Raw genomic sequence first — 26,551 nt, forward strand, 5'->3', positions numbered from 1 at the left:
ACATCACAAAATGAACAATACTGGGATGAAGTCAATCACTACCTGCTACTATTTTTTGTATGTCCTTGTTTACTAGCAGCTAAGATGTGTGTTATTGCTGCTGTGTTCAATTTCATGCATGACTCTTGTTAATTGGCTTGCCTGTGTGTGTGTGTGTGTGTGTGTGTGTGTGTGTGTGTGTGTGTGTGTGTGTGTGTGTGTGTGTGTGTGTGTGTGTGTGTGTGTGTGTGTGTGTGTGTGTGTGTGTCTTTGCCTTGCCTTGCCTTGTGTGTCATATATCTGTTCCTGCACTCTAGAGGATGTGTGTTTCAGACCCAGGTCTCACTGGCGGCTTTACAGGGATTGTTTATTTCAAAACTTCCAACAGTCACAGCTGAGATTTCCTTTCTATCGCTTTGGAATATCCTCGAGACAGAAGAAGTAGTGATGGACTTACATGAAGCTAGCTCCTGTTGCTAAGCTAGCTCTAAACAGGAGGAAATACATATTAATCAGGCCAGAAATCAAATCCTTTGCAACTCTTAGGACAGAATAAGTAAAGAGTGAACAGATAGAAATTGTGCAGAATAGTCTATATACAAGTTTTTGGAATATTGATATATATAAGTTGCACAAAATCAGGATAATACATTATGTAGGCAAATAGTACATTTTAAAATAGACGTTATTTGAGACATGAAAACACATCATTAGAGTTATGTTGGAAACAGCTTGCTGAACTGAGGGAGTAATTAGTCAAATTCAGCTTCATCATATACTTTTTAACCGAGCGCCTTGGCCTTTTGCCATGTTCGGAAAATGTTATCTTAGCCCACTGACTGACTAATTAACTGGTTAGCTGAGCACTAATGATTGAGCGCCTGACTATGTTGCCCAAAGCAGCAGCACTGGTGTGTGTCCATGTGTGTGTGTGTGTGTAATAACATGAGTCTTTGGCTGTGTGTGTGTGTGTGTGTGTGTGTGTGTGTGTGTGTGTGTGTGTGTGTGTGTGTGTGTGTGTGTGTGTGAGTGAGAGGGAGCTTATGACTCGAATCTCTTCACTTTCTGCATTCTGTCCCCGTGGGTTGACAAACATCGCAAAACGTCAGCGTTAAACCTCGCTCTGGGGGACAATCAGACGCTTGTTTTTACAACCGGGTGGGAGTGGCACTTGATGCTTGAGTTATGAATCTTTGGAGAAAAATCATTGCAAAATGGATCAAGTTCCATCTCGGCAAAATACAAATGATAAATCCTGTGACAAAAAATGCCACAAACCGGCTTAATTCAACCCCCATTAAAGTCTGGATTGATCAGCCTGTTTTTACAACCTGATTCGTCTCAATTTGTTGAGAACACAAACTGAATCAGATTATGTATTGATCCTGAGCCCTGGGTGAAATTTGTCATTCTTCTGTTCATGAGGATAAATTACTGTCGAACAGCACGTCAATTGATGTGTATGAGTCCTCTCTTTTTTATTTCATGGTGATTTTAAGAAGTACATTATCTACTTTCTAGCCATAATCCAAACGTATCCATTCATAAAACATTACAATTAAGGGGTTTTTATTCCAGAAAACACTGACCCATTACCAATCTCCAAGTTCCGATCCATAAAATAATACCTCTTTAAACTATAAATGTTATTTGTTTAAGGGAAAGGGACTTGGTCACACCAGCTTTCAAATTAAGAGCAGATGTCATATTATTTGATGGTCCTTATCTTTCCTTTTGAGAGCTTATTGCCACACGATAAAGCAGTAGAGATCTGCACCTCTCTCTCACACACACACACACACACACACACACACACACACACACACACACACACGCACGCACACACACGCACGCACGCACGCACGCACGCACGCACGCACGCACGCACGCACGCACGCACGCACGCACGCACGCACGCACGCACTACACACACACACACACACACACACCACACAGACACACACACACACACACACACACACACACACAGACACACACACACACACACACACACACACACACACACACACACAGACACACACACACACACACACACACACACACATTAAGATTCACAGAGTGTGTGTTCAAGGCCATCCCAGCGAACATGGCAACCCTTGTCCATGCACAGATGATATTGTCATAGCAACAGCTTCCCGCCTCCTCACCGCCTACGCTTCTCTCTTTCTCTCTTTCTCTCTTCCTCCTTCCTCTCCTCCCTCTCAGCTACCATCACTTTGTGGAAAGAAAAGCGAAACAGAAGAACAGACATCTGTGTTTGGTGGACTTTGCTTGACTTGTGAATGGATTACACAGTGGGTATTATTCTGAAAACTAACTCTTTCAGTGCATTGGCTTAGTCGTCCTGCAAACTTTCAACAGTTATATTTCTTTAGCGTTATGTAAGCAAGATGAATGGTTTTACAACAATGGTGAGGAATTAGAGAAACCTGGTTAGCCTGGGTTCCCGAATCTTTTTAAACAAGACATTCAAGGACTTTCCATGCCTTTAAATGCAAGTTGCATCTTTGGAGAAGCTCAGGTCAGAAGAATGTCATTGCCATTTCTACACTGTAGTTTATGTGCATATGACAATAATATCTTAATCTTGAATCTTTGAAGAACCCAACATGGCATAGTGTGCAACAAGACCTAGCAGAAAATAAATACCCAAATACCCCAATCCTAACCCTAACCCCAGTTTGCACAAACTACATCAACACGTTTCTGCTATCTATCTATCTATCTATCTATCTATCTATCTATCTATCTATCTATCTATCTATCTATCTATCTATCTATCTATCTATCTATCTATCTATCTATCTATCTATCTATCTATCTATCTATCTATCTAAGCCCAACCCTAACTCTAAACATCAAAAACAGATGTCCTCTCTAACTGTATTTCTTCTAGTAGTCTGGTTTGTTGTGTTCATTGTTTCCATGCATCATTGCGTTTAGTATTCATTTTCAATTAAGACTCTCACTTGCATTGCTGAGCAAAAGAAAAAGAAAACAGCCCTCATCATCATTCACACACACATACTGTCCAGACTGAGCATGCATACGGATGTACACTCGTACCCCACGGAGGAAAAAAACCGTCTCTTTGAAAAACCGGTCGGGTGGAAGTCCTGCGGTTAGATTTTGGGAAGAAGTTGTTCTGGGACTTAATTAGTAAAAGGCCCCACATTTGAGCAGGCTAAGTGCCCATGAGCTCTCAAATCTGGGACAAACTAAGGCACACACACACACACATACATACAATGGCAAAACCCGTGCATTCGCTCTCACATTAAGCTGCAGAAACAACAATATATAGAGGGGTGTTTGCAACAGGGACAGGTCCTTTAGATATCAACCAACAGCATATAGAGATTACAGGATTACTGCACAGTATCAACGTCTGTGTGCTTTAAACAAGCCTCTGTTATCTTCCTGTTTAATCCACCTCTCAGCTGTTGATCCGTATGGTTGCTATGCTCCAAACAAACAAGTGCATTAACTAATGCAATAAATCATAAATCAAAAATAAATACGCTACTTCCAGCACAGCTTCGGGACAGAATGACAATAGTGGAAGATGGAAAAAGTGTATCTGTCAAGAAACTATAACTCTTTCAAAACACAAATCAATAACATTACATTACATGTTACTAGTTAGACGCTTTTATCCAAAGCGACTTACATACTCAATACTAATTCCCACAGGAGCAATTTGGAGTGAAGTGTCTCAGGGACACAACGACATGCTGACTGCAGTGGGGTTTGAACCTGTAACGCACACCGAACACCAACGCACTAGTCCACTGCGCCACACGCCTCCTATAACAGAGGTGGATTATGCTTTTTTCATAATTCTAGCAAAGTTACCGTGCTCCAGCCATCTTTAAATTCCACATTGGAGAGTGATTGATACCGGAAACAAACCCCTTTATATGAAAAGCCCATTTCTTGATTCATCCATCACTAACTTTGCTAGTTTTAGCATGACTTTCAACACACATGTTTACATAACCTGACAGATATCACCAAAGAAGCAGGCCAAATAAATGAAATAAAGCCTTCTTCTAACTCCTTTCTCAATAGGAACAACATCTTGTGTGTCAGCTCACAGCAAAAACACACATTATTTGCTAGTTTAACATGACTTCATCCTGACACATATCACCAAAAAAGCGGGCCAAATAAATAATAATAATAATTCATTCTATTTAGAGGCGCCTTTCAAAGCCCCCAAGGACTCCTTACAATTCATAAAATATTCTAAGGAAAGGTTTGAGACAGTACAAAAGGGCCGTAACAGGGAACGTGAAATAAAGCCTTCTTTCTAACCCATTTCTCAATATAGGAATACAAGAACAAAAACAATATTTTGTGTCAGCGCACCGCAAAAACACACATTCAAACAGCATTCAACCCAAAGTATTGAGATTATCATCTGGCCGGGGACAACAGCTGGAAATTAGCAATGTTGGCTAAAGCTGCCTCATTTAGTGTTTTTTGTGACAGTTGGATAATGGGGACTGTCCACGACACAATAAACAAATGAACTCAAACTAAAGAGTCTATCAGTAAGACAATTCACACAAACAGCAGTCAATCACTTACTTGCAGTGCTTGTGAGGCCCTTTATATGAAAGGCCTATTTCTTTAGTCAATCATCACAAACTTTGCTAGTTTTAGCGTGACTTTCAACACAAACATCCCCCAAAAAAAAGAGGCCAAAGAAATGAAATAACTTCTAACCCCTTTCTCAATATCAATACATGAACAACAACAACAATATTTCGTGTCAGCGCACAGCAAAAACACACATTCAAACACCATTCAACCCAAAGAGTCTATCAATAAGACGATTAACCCCTTTATATGTGCTATATAAATAAAGATTGATTGAGATATGAAAGGCCTATTTCTTGATTCATCCATCACACACTTTGCTAGTTTTAGCGTGACCTTCAACACACATTTTTACATAACCTCCCCAAAAAAAGCAGGTAAATAAAGCCTTCTTCTAACCCCTTTCTCAGTAGGAACAACAACCCTTTGTGTCGGCGCACAGCAAAAACACACATTCAAACAGCATTCAATCGAAATAGTCTATCAGAATGCCAGTCACTTACTTGCAGTGCTTGTGCGGCCCGCTGAGCGTCTCGATGACGAAGCATTCTCCTCCGTTCAGGCAGTACGCCAGGTCCTTCTCATGGCACGGTTTAAAATGCTCCGAGTGCAGCGGAGGGACGGTCGGAGAAGCTGCCGGACAAACAAAGAAACTCTTGTTAATCATAACGAACACGTAGATACTTATTTATTACGTGAAAGCATCCCCTCCCCAACAGTCGTGCTCACTGACAGCCTCAATTCATCTCACTGTCATCAAGCAGCTTATTACTTCTCCAACTTCATTATTGTGTTGTGTGGAAATAAATCATCAGATCATAAATTGCTTCAGGAAAAGTCAGTTTTCCAGCAGAGGCTACTTACTCTCCCTGCAGAGGATCCATAACAAGCCACCACCTCATAGCACACTGCACGTTGTGGATAATACCAACACACCATTGTTTGTTTAGACCCCGCAGTGTCACAGGCAAAAGATGGATGGAGGACGGGTAATAATCTGTCCTGCTGTGATTAATACCCCGTGGTCACGGTTGGAGAGCTTGACTTTTCCCAGCAATTTATCACAACATGCATGGCTTATTGTGGACAGTACACACTACTGAAGGGAATCTGCTCAGCGCACCTTGAATGGATGATCTCATCAGTGGGATTAATAATAAGAGAGGCAGCCGTTGCTTAACAAGGGAGTTAAAAACTGTGAAAAGCATGGTGCAATAAATGGCTTTTTTTCGTTTTTATAACAAAGAGGATTCCAGAGAGTTCATGGGCAGTCATCCATCAGCTGTGAAAGCCAGTTTGCTCTCGGACGTGTTGAGAAATCAGATCTGCTCCACAGATGATGTTATTAACACCAGTCCAGAGTGCTGACTGCTTTCTTTTCGTGCTTGCAGATGAACAATGAGTCTACTAAAGGCTCCCATTAGCCCATCTACAGCTATGTTTATTTATTTTTTTAAAGTAGCTTGATGAACTGTGATGAGCCACAACTTTAGGCTCTAGATATTTGAAATCACTTGTACTCACAGGATGCTGTTATTAGCACTCGTACACTGATTACTGTGCTAGGCTGTTTCTTTAATGGTGCGTGGAAGAAAGATCCAAATGAACTCAAGATTTCTCAATCAAGACATAATGAGAAATTAATAATAGGCAGAGTTTGCAGGGGGGTCGAAGAAGTTATTTGTCCTCAGATCCCTTTATCAGCACAATGAAGTGTGTGTGTGTGTGTGTGTGTGTGTGTGTGTGTGTGTGTGTGTGTGTGTGTGTGTGTGTGTGTGTGTGTGTGTGTGTGTGTGTGTGTGTGTGTGTGGTTGATTATAGGATGCTAGGTGGTGATAGGGCTCCAGGGATCTTGAACAGCCCTTGGTAATTGGCTGTTGAGGGACTGGTTTCCGTGTGAGAGGGAAACTCAGGTCAGCAGTGAGTGAGACAGGGTTTTATTACAGGGGGACATCAACACTATAATCAACGTGTTAGCTTGTAAACACTGCTCATATAGCTGCTAGATTACTATCTCAAAAAGGCCTGTGTACTGACCAAAAAGAAAGGACATGAGGAGGTGTATTCTCTTACTAAGTCGGCCTTATTTTGGAAACGTCTTTGACCCAAATTCGAGAGACTACCTCATTTAAAATTAAACATATTTTTTGCATCAGTCTTCAAATGTTCTTGCCCTAAATACTAAATGATGACTATCCGACTTCTACCCTTCTTTGTTTTTGTACATTTTGTATGTATTGTGTGTGTATGTGTGCGTGTGTGTGTGTGTGTGTGTGTGTGTGTGTGTGTGGTGTGTGTGTGTGTGTGTATGTGTGTGTGTGTGTGTATGTGTATGTGTATGTGTGCGTGTGTGTGTGTGTGTGTGTGTGTGTGTGTGTGTGTGTGTGTGTGTATGTGTGTGTGTGTGTGTGTGTGTGTGTATGTGTGTGTGTGTGTGTGTGTGTGCGTGTGCGTGTGTGTGTGTGTGTGTCTCATTTTCCTTTTCAATGTTTTTTATGTATATGTATAGGTCATATTATTGGTTGCGGTTTTATTTTTACGTACAGCTTCTTGAGGCATGGTTTGTGATTTTGTTCTCTAATAAACTATGACTTTGCCTCAATTAAGGGGCATTGGAAACAATTATTTAACATTTTTTGGGCAAGTCAACACTTAAGAAACACACACCTTTCATTCAAACTGCAACACCAGTCACTTTTGTCTGCTTTGTTCTGGCTATAGGGACTGCCCTTACTGTCAAACCTGACAGTAAAGACCCAGCCCGCTCTGAACACAGAGACAATTTAAACCCCACCAAAGCTTGATGGAGGTGAAGGATAAGCAGAGATTTGATACAAAACGAAATGAATCAAACATGACAATCCATTTTTTTGTGTTCACTGAATTCCTGACTATTACCCTTGTTTTTCTCGGTGGTGCTGATGAGTGACAGCAGACTGAGCGGCTGTTCTTTCTCCAGACGTTCATGCTGGTTTCAGATCATAGTTGCTGTTTTTGAGAACTGTGTGAAACTGATCCGAGCAATAAACATTGTTATTTTATTGTTTCAAAAGGCCCCTATTATGCTTTCCGGGGTTTTCCCTTTCATATAGTGTGTTGTGTAGGTTTTTGTGCAAGTAAATGGACACAATACGACCCCTTTGTTCACTTCCTGACATCACTTTGTAACCCTCGCACTTCTATTGGCTAGCGCTCCAATACATTGTACGTGATAGGCTAAGGGGCGGGACATCTCTAAACGGTTGACAAATCCCAACAGAGCCGGCCAGCTAACCAATCAGAGCAGACTGAGCTCTGGTTTCAGACAGAGGGTGAAAAGAGGTGCTGCAGCACAGGCAGTATGATAAAAATAAAGAGCTTTTTGAACATTAAAGCATGGAGACATGTAGAGACACTACATACTGATATACACCTGAACATCAGCAGGAGAGGACTCTTTAAAGTAGAGACACTACATACTGATATACACCTGAACATCAGCAGGAGAGGACTCTTTAAAGTAGAGACACTACATACTGATATACACCTGAACATCAGCTGGAGAGGACTCTTTAAAGTAGAGACACTACATACTGATATACACCTGAACATCAGCAGGAGAGGACTCTTTAAAGTAGAGACACTACATACTGATATACACCTGAACATCAGCAGGAGAGGACTCTTTAAAGTAGAGACACTACATACTGATATACACCTGAACATCAGCAGGAGAGGACTCTTTAAAGTAGAGACACTACATACTGATATACACCTCATAAATTAGCTGAATATGTCCTCTTTAACTGTTGTCACGATCCCCTCCTAACTTCAGCCAGGTTATGATTGCCATGAGATGAAGAAATAATAATTATTATAATGTAAAGATAATCATTAACCATTTTCTGGCAATGGAAGTGGACAGATCACCAATGTCAGTAAGTCTTGATAGACCATAGTGTTAGTAGATAGTATGCAAACCGCAACAATGCCAACAATAAGTAGGAACTCGACCCTTTTAAAGCCTTACTTTGCGGATAACATGCATTCACAGCAACATAATTAAAGTTCATTTAGAGAATGCATTGTCTCCGAAAGAAAAGCTGTCAGCTCCAAAGAGAAGGAGAGAAAACTTATAATTATGAGAGGGAACTCTAAATATAACATGTGTTGTGTCGTGACATGATATATTTGGCTTGCAGATCGTCACATTCTGCAAACAGAGACACGCAGACAAAGGCCAGGATTACAAAGCACTGCTGTGTCTTTTTCCCCAATTGCCCTGCAACACTAGATGTTTTTTTGCAAACATAAATGATTTCCTACCAGACACGATTTCATGCTTGGACTGGGCTGTGTTGTTTTGTTAGCCTTGGTGATAAGTGACAGGAGCACCATTTGTCGCCCTCTCCCTTTGTTTTGTGTGTTGACAGAGTTGTCACAATGCACTGTAGGTTGTTTAGCTTAACACTTGTCACCTGTCAGCTGAGAAGCAGCACGCTCTCAAAGAATATGACATTTTAAAAGGGAATGCCAGAGTCGATTGAAAAAAAATGCTTTTCAGCGTGACGAAAATATCACTGCAAGTTTGGAAACATTGCTCACAGACGGCAGACGTCAATCACTGCCGAAGAAAGCAGTTCAATTTACTCCACCCTGCTGTGAGGAGAGAGAGAGAGAGAGAGAGAGAGTGAGAGAGAGAGAGAGAGAGAGGCAAAGTGAGGATCAATAAACCATCGGGTGCTGGATAACACTATCCTCAACTTCAATACAATTTTTCCTTTTTCCACCTCCTTCTCTCAGGAAATAAATGAGTCAGGAATAAAGAATTTACAGATTTTTCGCACCGAGGCGCCATTTAGTTGTAGTGGCGAAGGTAGCAGACATTCATGTAACCCCTTAAATAATTCATAATGAGAAGATTGGATCCCTTTTTGAACTTCTAACAGTGACACGGAAGTCTTTGGATCACTTTTCAAAGAGAGGAATATGCTAAGGAGACCAACAGTGAGAGGAATCCAATCACAAGGAAGTGCAGGTGATGCAGTATTCATGATTTAATTATTCTTCTTCCGTCCACATCAGCAGGGGGGGATGTACCTGAATCTGAATATTTAGCCCTGTCTCGAAGAAGCCATCTGAAAAGCCCAATCTGACCCAAGGCTGAACCCCAATATTCCCTAAGCTTTTATTTTTTATATCTCCTGGACTATGTAATTAATTCGGCACTGCCCTGAGAACAAAGTGTGAAAACCAAACTGTGTTTCTATACAGATTAAAACATGTTTTTTTGAGGAAAGGAGGACATTGATATTGACGTCAGCTGTGAGTCGTGTTTCCATGTTTGGGTTAAGGTTAGGGTTTATAACAATTGTCGTGACCCTTCAGAATCCTCCGTGTTTCTATGCTAAGGCACAGGTGAGTTACTACAACTTCATTTATTCAATTGCCAACTCTGCTGCTTGGTATTTATCAAACTATTTGTTATTATCAATGGCGTTATGTCAAAGAAAGGTTTATTTTTTCTTCTAAAAGGTTAAGAGTGTCCCAGTAAACCGGTCACTAAAAACATTAAATTAATTTGTTTGTTGGACGTAAGTGATAGCGGTTATTAAAAGCACCAGAGTTTTGCAAAAGAAGCATTTCCTTACATATTAAGAGGATTTTGATGACAGTAGCATTAGAGCTGTGCCTTCCTAATTCCACTTGTCTAAAAGGAAATTAAAGTCCACAAATTATGCCTACATGTACTTTGAAACTTCATAGTTTTGTCGGTATAAAAATATCTTTCTCCAGTCCTTTTAGCAGGGAGTCCAGAGTTTGGCTAACAATGGGTCCCGAGGTATCCGGTCAGCAAATACTTTATCAAGCAAGTCAAATATTTCCCTTGAAAATGATCCATGAGGAGACTCTTCCAGACCTGCAGGATTTGCAGTCCCTTTAAACGGTTCTTTCAACATGCAGTGGTTTGCCTCTTGATCCCTTTAGTTGAATCTCCTTATTTTAGTTTGCATTTGTAACTTGCATAATGGACTTCTGAGAAGATATGTTCACAGATTTTCTTTGGCAGCGACTATTTCCAGCTTCCTTTCCCAACTCAACACAGCAAGATGTATCCATGGCAGATTGGACAATAGCCTTTTCTCCTTCATTACTTCCTCGTTGAATTGAGCTTCAAACCTTAGCACTATCTTTATTGAACCTCTGTCACAGAACATTTGAATAAATTAACGTTTGAATATAAGTTAGCAAAAGTGTAAAGGAGAAGGAGAGCTAACGTGTGGGGAGTGCAGTCTAGTCGGACTTTAACATCTGCACATTTTTACAAATAAAAACATGAAGCTCTTCTTTGAGCATTGCAATCCTTCCTTAATGAATAACCTTTAAAAGGATAGTCAAGCAAATTGTGCTTCAGCAAAAGGATATATTTTATAAAGATGTATCAAGCAAAACACTGATTAGGCAATAATCTGTGAAACATGTTGATGCAGTAAACATGGTTCATTGATACTGAAGGGCAGAGATGGCTGCAGTACACACATCCTTTACTCAAGTAGAAGTACAGATACTCGTGTTTAAAAATACTCTGGTAAAAGTAGAAGTACTGACTAAACTTCTTTACTCAAGTAAAAGTAAAGAGGGCTTTGAAATGTACTTCAGTAAAAAGTACCCATAACTAGCAGCTGTTTTAAAGAGTACCTGACCTCCCTTTATATTAATAGAACAATAATGTCATTGTTAGCTGATGAATGTTTCCATGCTGAACAACGGCAACATGACAACGTTTTCATTGGTCCCTCTTCTTTAGAGAAGACCAGGAAATGATGGATACACGGATCGTGTTCAAATCAATAGGCACGCAATGACTCTAAATAATAATGATCACGCCACCAAACACACATTCAAACTAAAGGAACCAGCCTGTTTGGAAAATGTGAGAAGTAGAAAGTACAGGTATTTGTGTTCAACATGTAAGAAGTAGAAAGTACAGGTATTTGTGTTCAACATGTAAGAAGTAGAAAGTACAGGTATTTGAGTTCAACATGTAAGAAGTAGAAAGTACAGGTATTTGGGTTCAACATGTAAGAAGTAGAAAGTACAGGTATTTGTGTTCAACATGTAAGAAGTAGAAAGTACAAGTATTTGGGTTCAACATGTAAGAAGTAGAAAGTACAGGTATTTGTGTTCAACATGTAAGAAGTAGAAAGTACAGGTATTTGTGTTCAACATGTAAGAAGTAGAAAGTACAGGTATTTGTGTTCAAAATGTAAGAAGTAGAAAGTACAGGTATTAGTGTTCAAAATGTAAGAAGTAGAAAGTACAGGTATTTGTGTTCAACATGTAAGAAGTAGAAAGTACAGGTATTTGTGTTCAAAATGTAAGAAGTAGAAAGTACAGGTATTTGTGTTCAACATGTAAGAAGTAGAAAGTACAGGTATTTGTGTTCAAAATGTAAGAAGTAGAAAGTACAGGTATTAGTGTTCAAAATGTAAGAAGTAGAAAGTACAGGTATTTGTGTTCAACATGTAAGAAGTAGAAAGTACAGGTATTTGTGTTCAACATGTAAGAAGTAGAAAGTACAGGTATTTGTGTTCAACATGTAAGAAGTAGAAAGTACAGGTATTTGAGTTCAACATGTAAGAAGTAGAAAATACAGGTATTTGTGTTCAAAATGTAAGAAGTAGAAAGTACAGGTATTTGTGTTCAAAATGTAAGAGGTAAAAGTAAAAAGTCGTCAGAAAAATAAGTAGTGGAGTAACGAAGTATTTGTACTCCACTACTTCCCATCCCTGCTGAAGGGAGACGTTGTATTGCTCACATGGCGGATGCACTGTGGAAAATGTTACAATATTTCTGTCATGATTATCACATATTTTCAGATCTCTGTCTCTGTCACATCTTCCCTCCCTCCTCTCTTCCCTCCCTCCCTCCTCCCTTTCCTCCCTATATGTGTGTGTACCGATACACAGATGTGTTGGAGAGGGTTAAAGTGTGACAGTCCCGTGGGCGGGCCGTTAATGGCGTCCTTCACGGATGACATTCCCCCAGAGTGGCAGGTCGACAGGCAGCCAGACAGCCGGTCTGCTAGCCACCAACGCAGCCATGCTAACTGATAGCGAAGCTGCCTCATTATTGATCGGCCTTGAGAGCAGGAAAAAAGACCAGAGGCGCGGGGAGAGGAAGAAAGGAGGCGAGAGAAAAGGGACATCATGTTGTTTTCTTGTTAATGTATAAGCTGGTCGGTGTTTGAGATGTAAGAAGCCGTTCAGAAAGATAACAAATAGAGGATGGAGACATTTCTTCTAAGTGAAAGTTGTAGAATTGAATCGAACATGGCGACATGGCAATTCATGTTTTGGTGCTTTGATATCTCTACAGGGAGCACAACTGAAGGACACATTTTTAAAGAGGCCCTATTATGCTTTTTTTGGGTGTTCCCTTTCTTTTAGGCTCAAATGATCTCCAACACCCCGCCTGCAACGCCTCAATGAACCCCTTCTGTTTACTTCCTGAACATAGTAACATCACTATGAAACACCTGAGCTTCTATTGGCTAGCGCTCGAACACATTGTACGTGATAGGCTAAGGGGGGGGGACATCTTTAAGCGGTTGACCAATCACAACAGAGCCGGCCAGCGAACCAATCAGAGCAGACTGGGCTCTGGTTTCAGACAGAGGGTGAAAAGAGGTGCTGCAGCACAGGCAGTATGAGAAAAATAAAGAGCTTTTTGAACATTAAAGCATGGAGACATGTAGAGACACTACATACTGATATACACCTGAACATCAGCAGGAGAGGACTCTTTAAAGTAGAGACACTACATACTGATATACACCTGAACATCAACAGGAGAGGACTCTTTAAAGTAGAGACACTACATACTGATATACACCTGAACATCAGCAGGAGAGGACTCTTTAAAGTAGAGACACTATATACTGATATACACCTGAACATCAGCAGGAGAGGACTCTTTAAAGTAGAGACACTACATACTGATATACACCTGAACATCAGCAGGAGAGGACTCTTTAAAGTAGAGACACTACATACTGATATACACCTGAACATCAGCAGGAGAGGACTCTTTAAAGTAGAGACACTACATACTGATATACACATGAACATCAGCAGGAGAGGACTCTTTAAAGTAGAGACACTACATACTGATATACACCTGAACATCAGCAGGAAAGGACTCTTTAAAGTAGAGACACTACATACTGATATACACCTGAACATCAGCAGAATATATCGAAAACTGTGACAAAAAAAGTTGCAATAATTCATGCATGTAAATGCAGACAAAACTGAGTGTGGTATCATTATTTCTGAGGAGATTCTGGTTAATAGAGTAACAGACTTTACAGACCTCACTTAAAGTCCCTTTTACGAGTCGGCCTTATCCAAACTTTTTCGCATGATTGTCCATTTAAATGTTTCGGACTTACCACATTATACAGTTTCATTTCATCAGCTGACCCCACATGACAAATGTAGTTAAAGAACGTTAGCTAGTAATGAAGTGTGAATGGAGGGAAGAGTTCTCGCTGATTAACCCTTTGCTCTGCTGTGGGGATGTGTGTGTGTGTGTGTGTGTGGAGATGCTCTCTCTCAGACTCTCTTTGAGTGGGTGAGTCTGTCATGGACTCTTGATGGAGGTAATTGAGGGAGACAAATGATTTATATGAAATTATTGGAGGTGACATGTCCTCGTAAAATTACAACTATGCTGCTAATGAATGGTCTTTTAATGGAGCAAACCAGAGAGCCCATTGGTGCAGGACTTCTGTAGGAGAAGATCAAATGTATTTAAGTTGCCCATTATATCAAGTATTTCATTCGAGACACTTAACAACATGTTTTTCTGCCAGACGATTATAATGACGGTTGCAGTCTCTGCTTGTGGTTTGATCATTGAAACTATACAGCTATATTAATGCTCTACATTTTAAACCAATTATATAATGTTCTTATGTATTGCTTGGGCTGTGTTTTAATTTGTATCTCACAGCATAAGTCATGTGATGATGCATACTGTTGTCATTTACGAACAAACCATCCAAAAGGTGTTAGAAACACATTTGAATGAATGCAGGAAGCCTCAGATGGTTTCTATTCCCCAAACAGATGTGTTATCCAAATACTTGTTCACTTCTTTGTCTTTCCAGAGTTTATGAATATATTACAACACTGTGATACAATTCCTCTAAAATAACTTCATCTTTGATATTCAAGAGAAGGGATTTGAACTTTTTTCAGGAATAACATGTACATTTGATAGTATCCTCAGGAGCAGTGAGTGGCCACACACAAATGCACTCCCACACACACACACACACACACCCCGCGCACACACACACACACACACACGCACACGCACGCACACAAATGCACGCACACACACGCACGCACAAAATGATCAACGTTAAGAAGTAAACTTTGGCTTATTATTGGTCCTTCTTTGACACACTGGCCCCTGATGAAATGACTCCACTTTTACAGCCAATCATTGAAGATAAACCGTAATGATGATGTAAGAAAAGAAGCAGTGTGTATGTCATGTAAACACACCTGTGCCAAAGCTCAAGATGCTCATTAGCGCTTTACAATGCGCCGCTGTCCTATTTACAGCTCCAACACTCCAGAGAGGCGGCAACTTTATCACATTTGCTGCTTGAATTGGTACAGTGCTTATGCTAATCTTACTGCAACTAGAGTAGTTCTTCTTATGTCTTTAAAGCTTATTTCTGTGGTGCATCAAAGACATGATGAAATGCAACGTTAATAGTCAATATTATTACATTATAGTGAATCTTATGGGGTCATAAAGAGGCCATTTTATGCATTTTGGGGATTTCCCTATAGCAGGGGTGTCAAACTCAAGGCCCGGGGGCCAAATCCGGCCCGCGACTTCATTTTCTGTGGCCCCACAAGAGCTTGCAAAGAATATAATATGTTTATTATACGGTTACATGCTACTTTACAGAAGCACGTTGCCCATAAACGACATGTCCCACAATGCATCTCAAATTTGACTTTTTCTCAGAATTTGACTTTTTTTGTCCAAATATGCCTTTTTTCTTAGAATTAGCCTTTTTCTCATAAATAGATTTTTTTTTCAAAATGTCACTTCTCTTTTTCAAAATGTCACAATCAATGTTTTTCCAGAATGTGGCTTTTCTTTTAAAATCATATTGTGACATTCTTACTGAAGAGACTTCCAATTATTTGCTCTAGACTTCTGCTTTCAGACGTAGTTAATTATGAAGTTATATTAATTAATGATATAGTCTTAAAGTTACAACCGGCCCTTTGAGTGCAACCATAATGCTGATGTGGCCCGTGATGAAATTGAGTTTGACACCCCTGCCCTATAGGTTTTTGTGCAGAAGAATACAAATATGAACCTGAAAATGAGCAAAAGATGTCCTCTTCAAACAAGCTATACCATCTCATACCGGCCTAACCTCTATGTTCTTAAAATGCAGTCTTTTTAACAAGTTATGAAAGGACCGGTCAAATTTGACGGCGAACACCAAAGTAAGGGGGAGAAAACGAAGACAACAGGAGGGTTAAACATGACTCAAATCTAACAGGAAACTGTAAAATCCATGGGAGGGATAGAGAGTTAGGAACACCCTATTTGCCTTGGAAAGAAGCACAGAATTTCCTTTCCTTTCAAGAAGGATGATGTTGTTTTTCCTCTGCAAACAGAAATAGGAAAGCAAACCCTGAAGCGCCTTTTCTTAGCATTTAAAGAATCCTACAAGCTTTTATCATGGCTGCCAGTTAGAGACTTCTGGGTCAGTTCACTCAGTTTGGAGCCTCCCTAATCAGAAAGACTTCTCGTACGAACCCGAGGCATACTCAGCAAACAATCCCTCTAAAGGTCAAAAACATATATTACTTCTCTGCTGGCCCGTCTTTATACCACCGCATTCTGCCCTTCATTTCTTACTTCTCCAGTATCTGTTGTCCCTCTGCAGCCCACCATGCAGCAGCAGGTCAACAGCAATTTCCTCTTTTGAAAGCAAGAGCGCTTTGCTTCTCAGAACAAAGAACTGAAGCAATTATATATAAGGGTGCAACCCATGAATGCTACACTCCCCATACATCTATCCATTTACATATATCGTAAATATTGAAAGGCATAACCATGTTTATGTTTGTAAGCGTGTGGAAGAAAGAGGCACATATCTGCACAACATCAACCAAAGCCTGTATTTGTCAGTTTAATGTTTATAACGCTGCTTATAAGTCTGTATATTTGTGTACAAAGCTACCTCTTCTATTATCTGCAGAGCTCTAAACTGTACATCCCAATACTGCATATGTTTAATTTGTATATGTGTTTCTTATTTCGTCATATTGGTTACAATAGCTTTTTAAATACCTTTCATAGTTGTTCTATTTCTTGGTTCTTTCTTACAAGTTATTTTCTCTCACTGTGTTTATATGGACCTTACGGACCAAAGCTATTTCCTTGTATGTGTAAACCTACTTCTCAATTCACCTGTTTCACATTCTGATTCATTATCAGCAGTGTGTGGTTATAGCAAATATAGCAGCACTGTATAGAGAGATATATTACTAGTAACAATAGGCGCTTTCACACCGGAGTACTTTTCCCGTTTAGTTCCGTTAGTGCCTGGAATTTTGCGTTCACACCAAAAAGAGAACTTAGTTCAGAGAACTTTCCCCCATTTTCAGTCCCTGCTAGAGAGGTGGGACTATCCTGGGGAGAAACAAGTACCAATTTCTGATTGGCTGGGCGAATTGCAAACCACGCCCCGTAAAACTCTGAAAAGTTTTGTGAAGCTGCCATTGTTTGCTGGCATTAGCATTATTAGCATTAGCCCCGCGCACCAATGCAGAGAGACTAACTTATGGCAACACAAAAGAAAACATGGGAGCGGTGGAGATGAGGAGGTGTCGGCGTTCTGGCGATTTACTCGGAAGGCTTCAGTAGAAGCTGCTGGGAGTCCCAGCAGCTTCTACTGAAGCCTTCCGAGTAAATCGTAAATGTAGTCCCCCCCCAACTCCGGGGACTTCCGGCTGGGGACTTCGGGTGGCAGTATACGCCGTGAAGTTGTTTGCGGCCTGCCAGTAAACCCAAAGCAGAAGAAGAAGAAGTGACGTCAGCGGCTTCATTTGCGTAATCTTCCCTCAGGGACTTATTCCAGTGTGAACGCGATCTGCTCTTTAGTTCCATGGGGGCACTAAGTGCTGGGAACTAAGTGCTGGGCACTAAGTGCTGGGAACTAAGTGCTGGGAACTAAGTGCTGGGAACTAAGTGCTGGGAACTAAGTACGGCAAAGTACTTGGTGTGAAAGCGGCTAATGTAATTCATGGACTTCACCCTCAATTTCTTCTAGTGTTTTACATTTTAACATTATTGAACGTTAATAGTTGATAACAGTTAAAGAAAAGCCTGGCTCACATCCCAGTATTAAGAAAAATACATAATTTTAGATCAAAATCTTGAACCTGTAGTACAGACCGAAAGTGTGTTTCCTGCATCGCTGGTGCACGGGTTAAGATATTTGATAAGAACACTTTATTGTAAACTCCTACCTCAGTGGAGGAGTGTGTGATGAGGGGGTGGGGGGGTGGGGTGAGCTTTTGTGTTTGCTCCTGAATTCATAATGTTTTCAGAATTCATGTCTAAATACCTCCTACACCGCACTCAATGAACAGGCAAACAAACAAAAGGACCTTAATGCATTCCCTAAAGCTACCATTACTGTGATGTGGCATTCATGCTTTTATTTGATTTTTTAAACATAATTACCCCGGTACTGTTCCTGAGTCAGAGAAGCTTTCTTTAAACAGGGTTGTAGCTGTAACTTCAGATAATGGTGGAGGGAGGGTATCATTATTGCACAGCATGATCTAATAAAGATAACATCGCTCCTCTGTCGCTCAGACACACTCTTACAGCTGTACAATAAATATCCAGAAACCACCTTCACAGATACCGAGGCTCCTTTCAGATTAGCACACAAGACTAAGATGTGTTGTAAACATAAAAAAAACGTTGCATACTTCTTTGTGTGGAAGCCAATCACAAAATAGAGGGAAAGCAAAAAAAGATTAAAGACATCGGGACATTTTTTATGTTGTTTTGAGGTTTGTCTTTGGAATTATTGTTCACCATCAACGTCTGTGTATATTTTTGTATGTCATTAATTTAAAGGTGGGGTAGGTAATTTTGAGAAACCGGCTCGAGATCGCTAGAATCTGAAAATACACAGCCGGAGAACATCTGCCACTTCCTTACAGAGCCCCTCCTCCAACACACACGAACGCGCACATGACCAATGAGGGCACGAGATAAGTTTGTGCACAGATGGAAGGCTGACAGGCAGGTAGGCCATCCAGTTATTTTAGCCGGGCCGGCTCAGATGATTGGTCGTGCTTTTTACAGTATTACAGCTTCCACAGATGACATTTTGTTATGTATTTTTTGTCAAAGCACTTCAGATATTCATTGCTATCGGGATGTTCAGAGCATTCCATGGAATATAACAACAAGTGTATCTCGAGCCGGTTTCTCAAACTTACCTACCCCACCTTTAAGTATCACCCTTGAAAATGTTTTTATTGTAACTTTGTTGTATTTCCCAATTTCTATGTATTCTTCTTTTGGGGGTTATACATTTGCGTAATGTCTTTTTCTGAAAAAAATGAAAAGCGAATACAAATGTTTTTCAAAAAACAAAGAAATCGGGGAATCGTCGACATGCTGAAAGTGGAATGACATGTATTTCGAATAAAAATTGCTCCGCATTTGAGTACATTTGCCTAAAGTGAAGAGAGGCAATGCCAATCACAAAACAGGGGAAAAGCTGAACAACTATAGACATTGAGGAAGAGGGAATGGGAACCACGTTGCATTCTGGGGTGTTGCATCCATCTTTGGAGGATAGCGTCTATTCTATAGCATCAGCAACCGACATTATATATCAGCGTTTCCCCGGTCACCTGTCAGCCCTTTTGCATCCAAAATGAACAAAGTCTGCTTGAAATATAAATTAGCAGAGACAAAGACAGCGTTATTTAAAAAAGTTAATTCATGATATCTGTCAGTATGAATTTAGAGAAGAATGGAAATAACTTTTACTGCTGTCGGTGCTTCTCTGGTATTGGAGTTGGTGTCTAAACCCGTCGGTAATTTAAAAATATTAAATATGTGGAGGCCCATGTCAAGTTTACAAACGGGACCTTCAAATCTACAGGTTTATTGAAAACTATTGAGTCAGACGTAAACAGCTAATGCTATGCTAACTGAGTGCTAACAAAACGTCAGCATATCATGCATAATGAATCTCCCAGTATATGTACGTATACTGCGATATTTCCTGTTTTGAATCATATGCCCAGTGCACAGGGGACTGTAGTTCAGCAGTGAACAGTCATCAGATGGCTAAGATCCAACACGATGCAGCGTCTCTTGCTGATGTTTAAAACGTTCAAAGTAAAACAAAGTTGCTACTTGTTGTACAGGTAAAGTCAACAGGTTGCAATCTCTAATATCCTCTAATATCCTCTAATATCTTCCGAAGATGGACGACTTCTTGTAGTTAACATCACATTCCCATTCCCTATTGTCCAGTAGCTGGAAGTTAAATGCTATTCCCATCTAAATTGTTCTGCATTTGAGTAATGTTGCTTAAGTTGAAGAGAGGAAATGCCATAAAAGAGAAAGCGGACTTGCAGGAAGGAAGCCATCATGTCCGCTTTCAGAATAAAGTATTTATTCTCACATGTTGCCGGGAGACGTGTCTCTATATTCAGATCAATGTGAGACAGACAGTGTGGCCGCGCTGGTCAATAGAGCGAGGGATGAGTGGGCGATAAAAGAAAAGCAAAGAGGGCGGAGGAGTTGAGAAGGAGAAAGGAACGAAGATGAAGGAGAGGAGATGGGATTAACAGGAATATCCCCCTCCTGATGAATAAAGGAGCAACGGCTGTTCAAAGTGTGTGTCTGCATGTGCATGTTTTTTCTGTGTGTGTGTGTGTATGTGTGTGTGTGTGTGTGTGTGTGTGTGTGTGTGCGTGTGTGTGTGTGTGTGTGTGTGTATGTGTGTGTGTGTTTGTGTGTATGTGTGCGTGTGTGTGTATGTGTGCGTGTGTGTGTGTGTGTGTGTGTGTGTATGTGTGTGTGTGTGTGTGTCAATCTGTCTGTGTGGGACCCAGGGGTTTTGCAGAGAGGCAGCAGAGTTAAGCAATGGCAGCCACTGCATTGCAGATACTTGGCCCGGTGTGGCATGGCACAGATAGGTGTGTATGTGTTTGTTTGTGTGTGTGTGTGTGTGTGTGTGTGTGTGTGTGTGTGTGTGTGTGTGTGTGTGTGTGTGTGTGTGTGTGTGTGTGTGTGTGTGTGTGTGTGTGAACAAGCCTCTGTACTCCGACTGTACTGCCAAACGAAAATGTCAGTGTCAAGATAGCTACCTGGTCAACAAGGTGATAATCACAGAAATCTGACTCTACAACTCTCTTACTCCCACTCTATCCTTACACACATACACACCCACACACACCCACACACACACACACACACACACACACACACACACACACACACACACACACACACACACACACACACACACACACACACTTGTTTTAAGCACACCTGCTCACTGCAGATATGCTCACCAACGCTGCTAATCTGTGTGTGTGTCAGTCAGCCCAGCTTGGCACACACACACACACACACACACACACACACACACTTCAAAGAGCGTATTCACGGGGCACCTCCAGGGTTCACCAAATAAATAGCGCTAAGTATCGGGCCTCGAAGTGGAGAAATGTATTACTCTCCAGGTGATAGCTGCAGCCCTCTCTCACCCCTCTCTCTCCCTCTCCCTCTCCCTCTCTCTGGGCTTTGTATCCCTGCAGGCTCCATCCTGACACTGGAGATTATAATCACATACACTGGCTGCAGCTCATACTAATACTGTGTGTCCTGCTAGTATTAGAACTACCAATTATACTGCAGCCGCTAAGTGCTATTACTGCACTCCTCCAAGAGACAATAACTGTAATGGGTTTCATCCATTTATTAATGTTATTAGTGGCTGCTATTTCAATAGTTTCATATGTTCACTTTGTTTCTTTATTTAGTAAGTAACCCTACTAACCTTGTGTTACTCTTATCTGCCCCGTCCCTTTGCTGTCACACTGTCCAATGTCTCTGTTGTTGGACTAACAAAGATCTATGTTCTGAATTCTCATTCTACTGCTACATATACAGTTTAATTCTGACTGTTTTGAATCTTTATAAAGAGGTCTTGTTATGCTTTTAGGGGCTTTTCCTTTTCCGGTAGTGTTATGTTGGTTTGTGTGCATGTAAATGGTTTCTCTCCCACACACACCTCCATTGGACTCCCTTGTTTACTTCTGTAACATAGTGACATCACTATGTAATACTCTTCTATTGTCTTAGGGTTGACCAATCACAACAGAGCTGGCCAGCTAACCAATCAGAGCAGACTGGGCTCTGGTTTCAGACAGAGGGTGAAAAGAGGTGCTGCAGCACAGGCAGTATGAGAAAAATAAAGAGCTTTTTGAACATTAAAGCATGGAGACATGTAGAGACACTACATACTGATATACACCTGAACATCAGCAGGAGAGGACTCTTTAAAGTAGAGACACTACATACTGATATACACCTGAACATCAGCAGGAGAGAACTCTTTAAAGTAGAGACACTACATACTGATATACACCTGAACATCAGCAGGAGAGGACTCTTTAAAGTAGAGACACTACATACTGATATACACCTGAACATCAGCAGGAGAGGACTCTTTAAAGTAGAGACACTACATACTGATATACACCTGAACATCAGCAGGAGAGGACTCTTTAAAGTAGAGACACTACATACTGATATACACCTGAACATCAGCAGGAGAGGACTCTTTAAAGTAGAGACACTACATACTGATATACACCTGAACATCAGCAGGAGAGGACTCTTTAAAGTAGAGTCACTACATACTGATATACACCTGAACATCAGCAGGAGAGGACTCTTTAAAGTAGAGACACTACATACTGATATACACCTGAACATCAGCAGGAGAGGACTCTTTAAAGTAGAGACACTACATACTGATATACACCTGAACATCAGCAGGAGAGGACTCTTTAAAGTAGAGTCACTACATACTGATATACACCTGAACATCAGCAGGAGAGGACTCTTTAAAGTAGAGACACTACATACTGATATACACCTGAACATCAGCAGGAGAGGACTCTTTAAAGGAGAGACACTACATACTGATATACACCTGAACATCAGCAGGAGAGGACTCTTTAAAGTAGAGACACTACATACTGATATACACCTGAACATCAGCAGGAGAGGACTCTTTAAAGTAGAGACACTACATACTGATATACACCTGAACATCAGCAGGAGAGGACTCTTTAAAGTAGAGACACTACATACTGATATACACCTGAACATCAGCAGGAGAGGACTCTTTAAAGTAGAGACACTACATACTGATATACACCTGAACATCAGCAGGAGAGGACTCTTTAAAGTAGAGACACTACATACTGATATACACCTGAACATCAGCAGGAGAGGACTCTTTGAAGTAGACACACTACATACTGATATACACCTGAGTTTGTATATACAGTAGTACTATTACGTATTTTTTCGTGCTATATAAATAAAGATAACCTGGTTTCTCACTGTAATGATACCTTCACAATGTTCCCTACACGAGTGTTCGTACCAGCACGACGCAGGGTTGGATCTCAGAGACTGTATTCAGGTCAAGTGACTCTCTGCAGGACTTGATTCTGCACATGAAGCCACTTATGTGTTGTGCATCATTCTGAAAAACAATTTCACTCTGGCTCTCCTGTGCCTCACACCCTGAGACATCATTCCCTAGTTATTTGTTAGAAAGATGCAGAAAGGTTGTTTCTCTCTCCTTCACACCAAAAGGTCTGTGACCTTCTGTGGGACTCTTGAGCTGTGTCGTGCTTTTTGTTAATTTTGCTCGTCCATATAACATTGGAGATATAATCGCCTGCAGTAATAATGTGGGGACTTAATGGATACCAGTGTAATTATCCCTGTTTGTCATGCTTCTCTGCTGTGGCCACTGCCATCTCCTCCCATGTCAACAAAGCACTTTAGTTAATTGTTACGCTCTGCAGTCTTTCATATCTTTTAATATATACAGCATCTTACAGTAGCTACTGTGGCCTAAGAAAAGGGGTCGTTTCCACACCCCCACATTCATAAACTGTTCACATATTTGAATCCTCATATGTCTGTAAACGTCCTGATCTCAAAATTCATAAAAAAAAGTACAAAAAGGAAAAGTATCCATTCAACACAATGACCCATTTCAGAAAGTGCCAAAGTATTACCAGCTAAATGTACTTCATGTATCAACAGTAAAAGTACTTGTTACACTCTGCAGTCTTTCATGGCTATCTGTTAATATATACAGTATCTTACAGTAACTAAAAAAAGGGGTAATTTCCTCCCTAAACATTCATAAACTGCATTATCTAGGGATACAAAGCTAAAAATATGACAGAATTTATTCGGAAAACTAGTAGCGAAGTGTAATTGCAGCTCTCCATCACTATGTTTTCTACCAGCTCAGTCACATTAGAGCAATATCTCTTCATCATGTCAGCCGGCTGCATAAGATGCGGTGCTTGTTCCTATAATCAGACTATATATATGCTGGCACAGACCCCACCACTGTTGTATCTGGCAGCTTAATCTCAATAATGTTTACATTAATTTAGTGAACTCCTTACAGCATGTAGCCACATTTCACAGTCTCTGGCCATGGCACCAGGTGGTAAAATACTTAGTTTACTGCCGGTGTCTGAAGCAAGCAGCCCTGCCACTTATACATCTGTTGTGCTCTCTATTTGTCAGAGTAAACGCTGTAATAGGTATCGCCATTCATGTAATTTATGTCTGTTGAAGCACACAGCCTTACAGTTATGTTCTAACAGTCGTATGAATGATAGGTTGCAGGTTTTCGGATCAGAAAGGACTTTTGATGGGTGTTTTATTTGTTTAACATCATCTACTTTCTCCATTAACCACACCACGGAAGGATTAGTTTCATATATTCAATTGCTGTACTTCTGTTTAAGATAAGATAAGATAAGATGGACCTTTAAATAAACCCTGTGGGGAAGTTCAGTAGTTCAAACAGCAACAGGGTAAGGATGAAAAACAGGACAGCACAGATTCACACAGATTAATACAATCAAAGATACAAATAAAAATGATGACAAACTATGAAATAAGAAATGAATAATACAAAAAATGAGCATATATACATATTGGGTCATATATACATATTACATATTAGATATATTTACATGAATGTGTGGAAACAGTGTGTATTTATGTCCAGTAATGGTGTCACATTGTTAAGCTAATATGATTGTGGGAAAAACATGACATCCCCCAATTTAGGAACACATTTTTTTGGTCTGACCATGATTGCACTATTTCTATTTTATTTGTATTTACTTGCACACCTCACAATATTCTCTTGCACAATTGTATTTCAATTCTGTTATTTCTTTTTTTATTGGTTTTATTTGTTTGATGTCCTATCTATATTCATGTTGCTCTGTTGGAGGAGCCTGGGACTTCAGTTTTGCATAGACATATCTTCACTGTAGCTGCTGTGCACATGACAACAAAGCCTTGAATCTTGAATCTTGATAATCCTCTGGGAGGAAGGGGGTATATATATTTTTGGTGAATCTACCAGATATCAAGGCCAATCATTTTTCAGGCGCTGCTAATTGTTTAAAATTCAATTAGCATGTTTATCTGCGAGACGTGAGTTGAAGATAAGAGACGACATATACGTCTGGATTGTAAGTAGTCCGTTTAGAAGCTAATTTGACCTCATGAACAGCCATATATTTATACAGTCTGAAACCTAGTTGGATTTGCTTAAAGCCCTAGAGAGAGATTTAGGATTAGGACACACATTAGGATCATCGATCAATTACATTTGTAACCAACTGTATTGGAATTTATTGGATTTCAATGGAGATGTTATTCAAGTTGAACAAAAATACACAGGTTATTTCTAGTACTCTTTGTGAGGATTTACAAAAAATAAAATGTCTGATCCTCTGATGAAGCGTGTGCACATGTACAGCTCATGAGCTATGGGAAAATATAGTTATATAGTAGAGCAACATGCAAAACTGAGGGATAATGAGTACCACACATGTCATAAATCACTGTACCACTACATCAGCGAATTTGATTACAAGATTTCTTTAAGTAAGCCGTTACAATTTACTGTTATAGAGGAGCTTCTTAAGCAAACAATTAGCAGCATACTGTATGTGCTACTGGTCAGTTGAAGTCAAAAGTCACGCTGATGCTGAGAATAACAAACAAATGAAAAGCTTTGAATGGCAAACTTTTTGATTAAAGCCACCAAGATTCTCTATTTCAACAACGAGCTTGTCCTGCTTCGACAAACTTCATATCGGCTCTTCGGATGAGCTTCTCCAACTTTACCAGGATGCATTAATTCTTCCAGTTTCAGTGTCCTGGCAAAGTCCTGGCAAAGACAAGAAGATTTGGAGACAGTTGCTTCCAGTGAGACTGTTAAACAATTGAACTGCTGAAACAACTTCAAAACATTCATCTGCTACTCAGTAATATGTATCTAATATCTAATATATATCATTCCAATAACTTGTATATAGACTCGTACTGCACTATTCCACATCATCACTTTATTTTAGAACTATTTTTCTTTTGTATTGCTCTTGCTATCTGTATTGTTATTATGTTGCATTGTTGGAGAAGCCTGTGACATAAGATTTTCAACAACATAATTACTCTGTAGCTATGTCAGTTCGACAATAAAGAACCTTGAACCTTGAACCTTGAACCAGTTTGACTTGAA

General features: G+C 40.2%; 1 protein-coding gene across 2 annotated transcripts in view; it reads right to left on the reverse strand.

Moving 5' to 3' along the window:
- Positions 1-26,551, reverse strand: part of LOC117487197 (pro-neuregulin-3, membrane-bound isoform) — a 474,636-nt gene that overhangs the window by 178,237 nt on the left and 269,848 nt on the right. For both annotated transcript variants that reach the window (XM_034135858.1, XM_034135857.1), the window contains exon 2: positions 5,109-5,238. In XM_034135858.1, coding sequence (XP_033991749.1) covers positions 5,109-5,238 — 130 coding nt within the window. The remainder of the gene's footprint in view (positions 1-5,108; positions 5,239-26,551) is intronic.

The sequence above is a fragment of the Trematomus bernacchii genome, unplaced genomic scaffold (assembly GCF_902827165.1).
Source record: "Trematomus bernacchii unplaced genomic scaffold, fTreBer1.1, whole genome shotgun sequence".
NCBI classification, from domain to species: domain Eukaryota; kingdom Metazoa; phylum Chordata; class Actinopteri; order Perciformes; family Nototheniidae; genus Trematomus; species Trematomus bernacchii.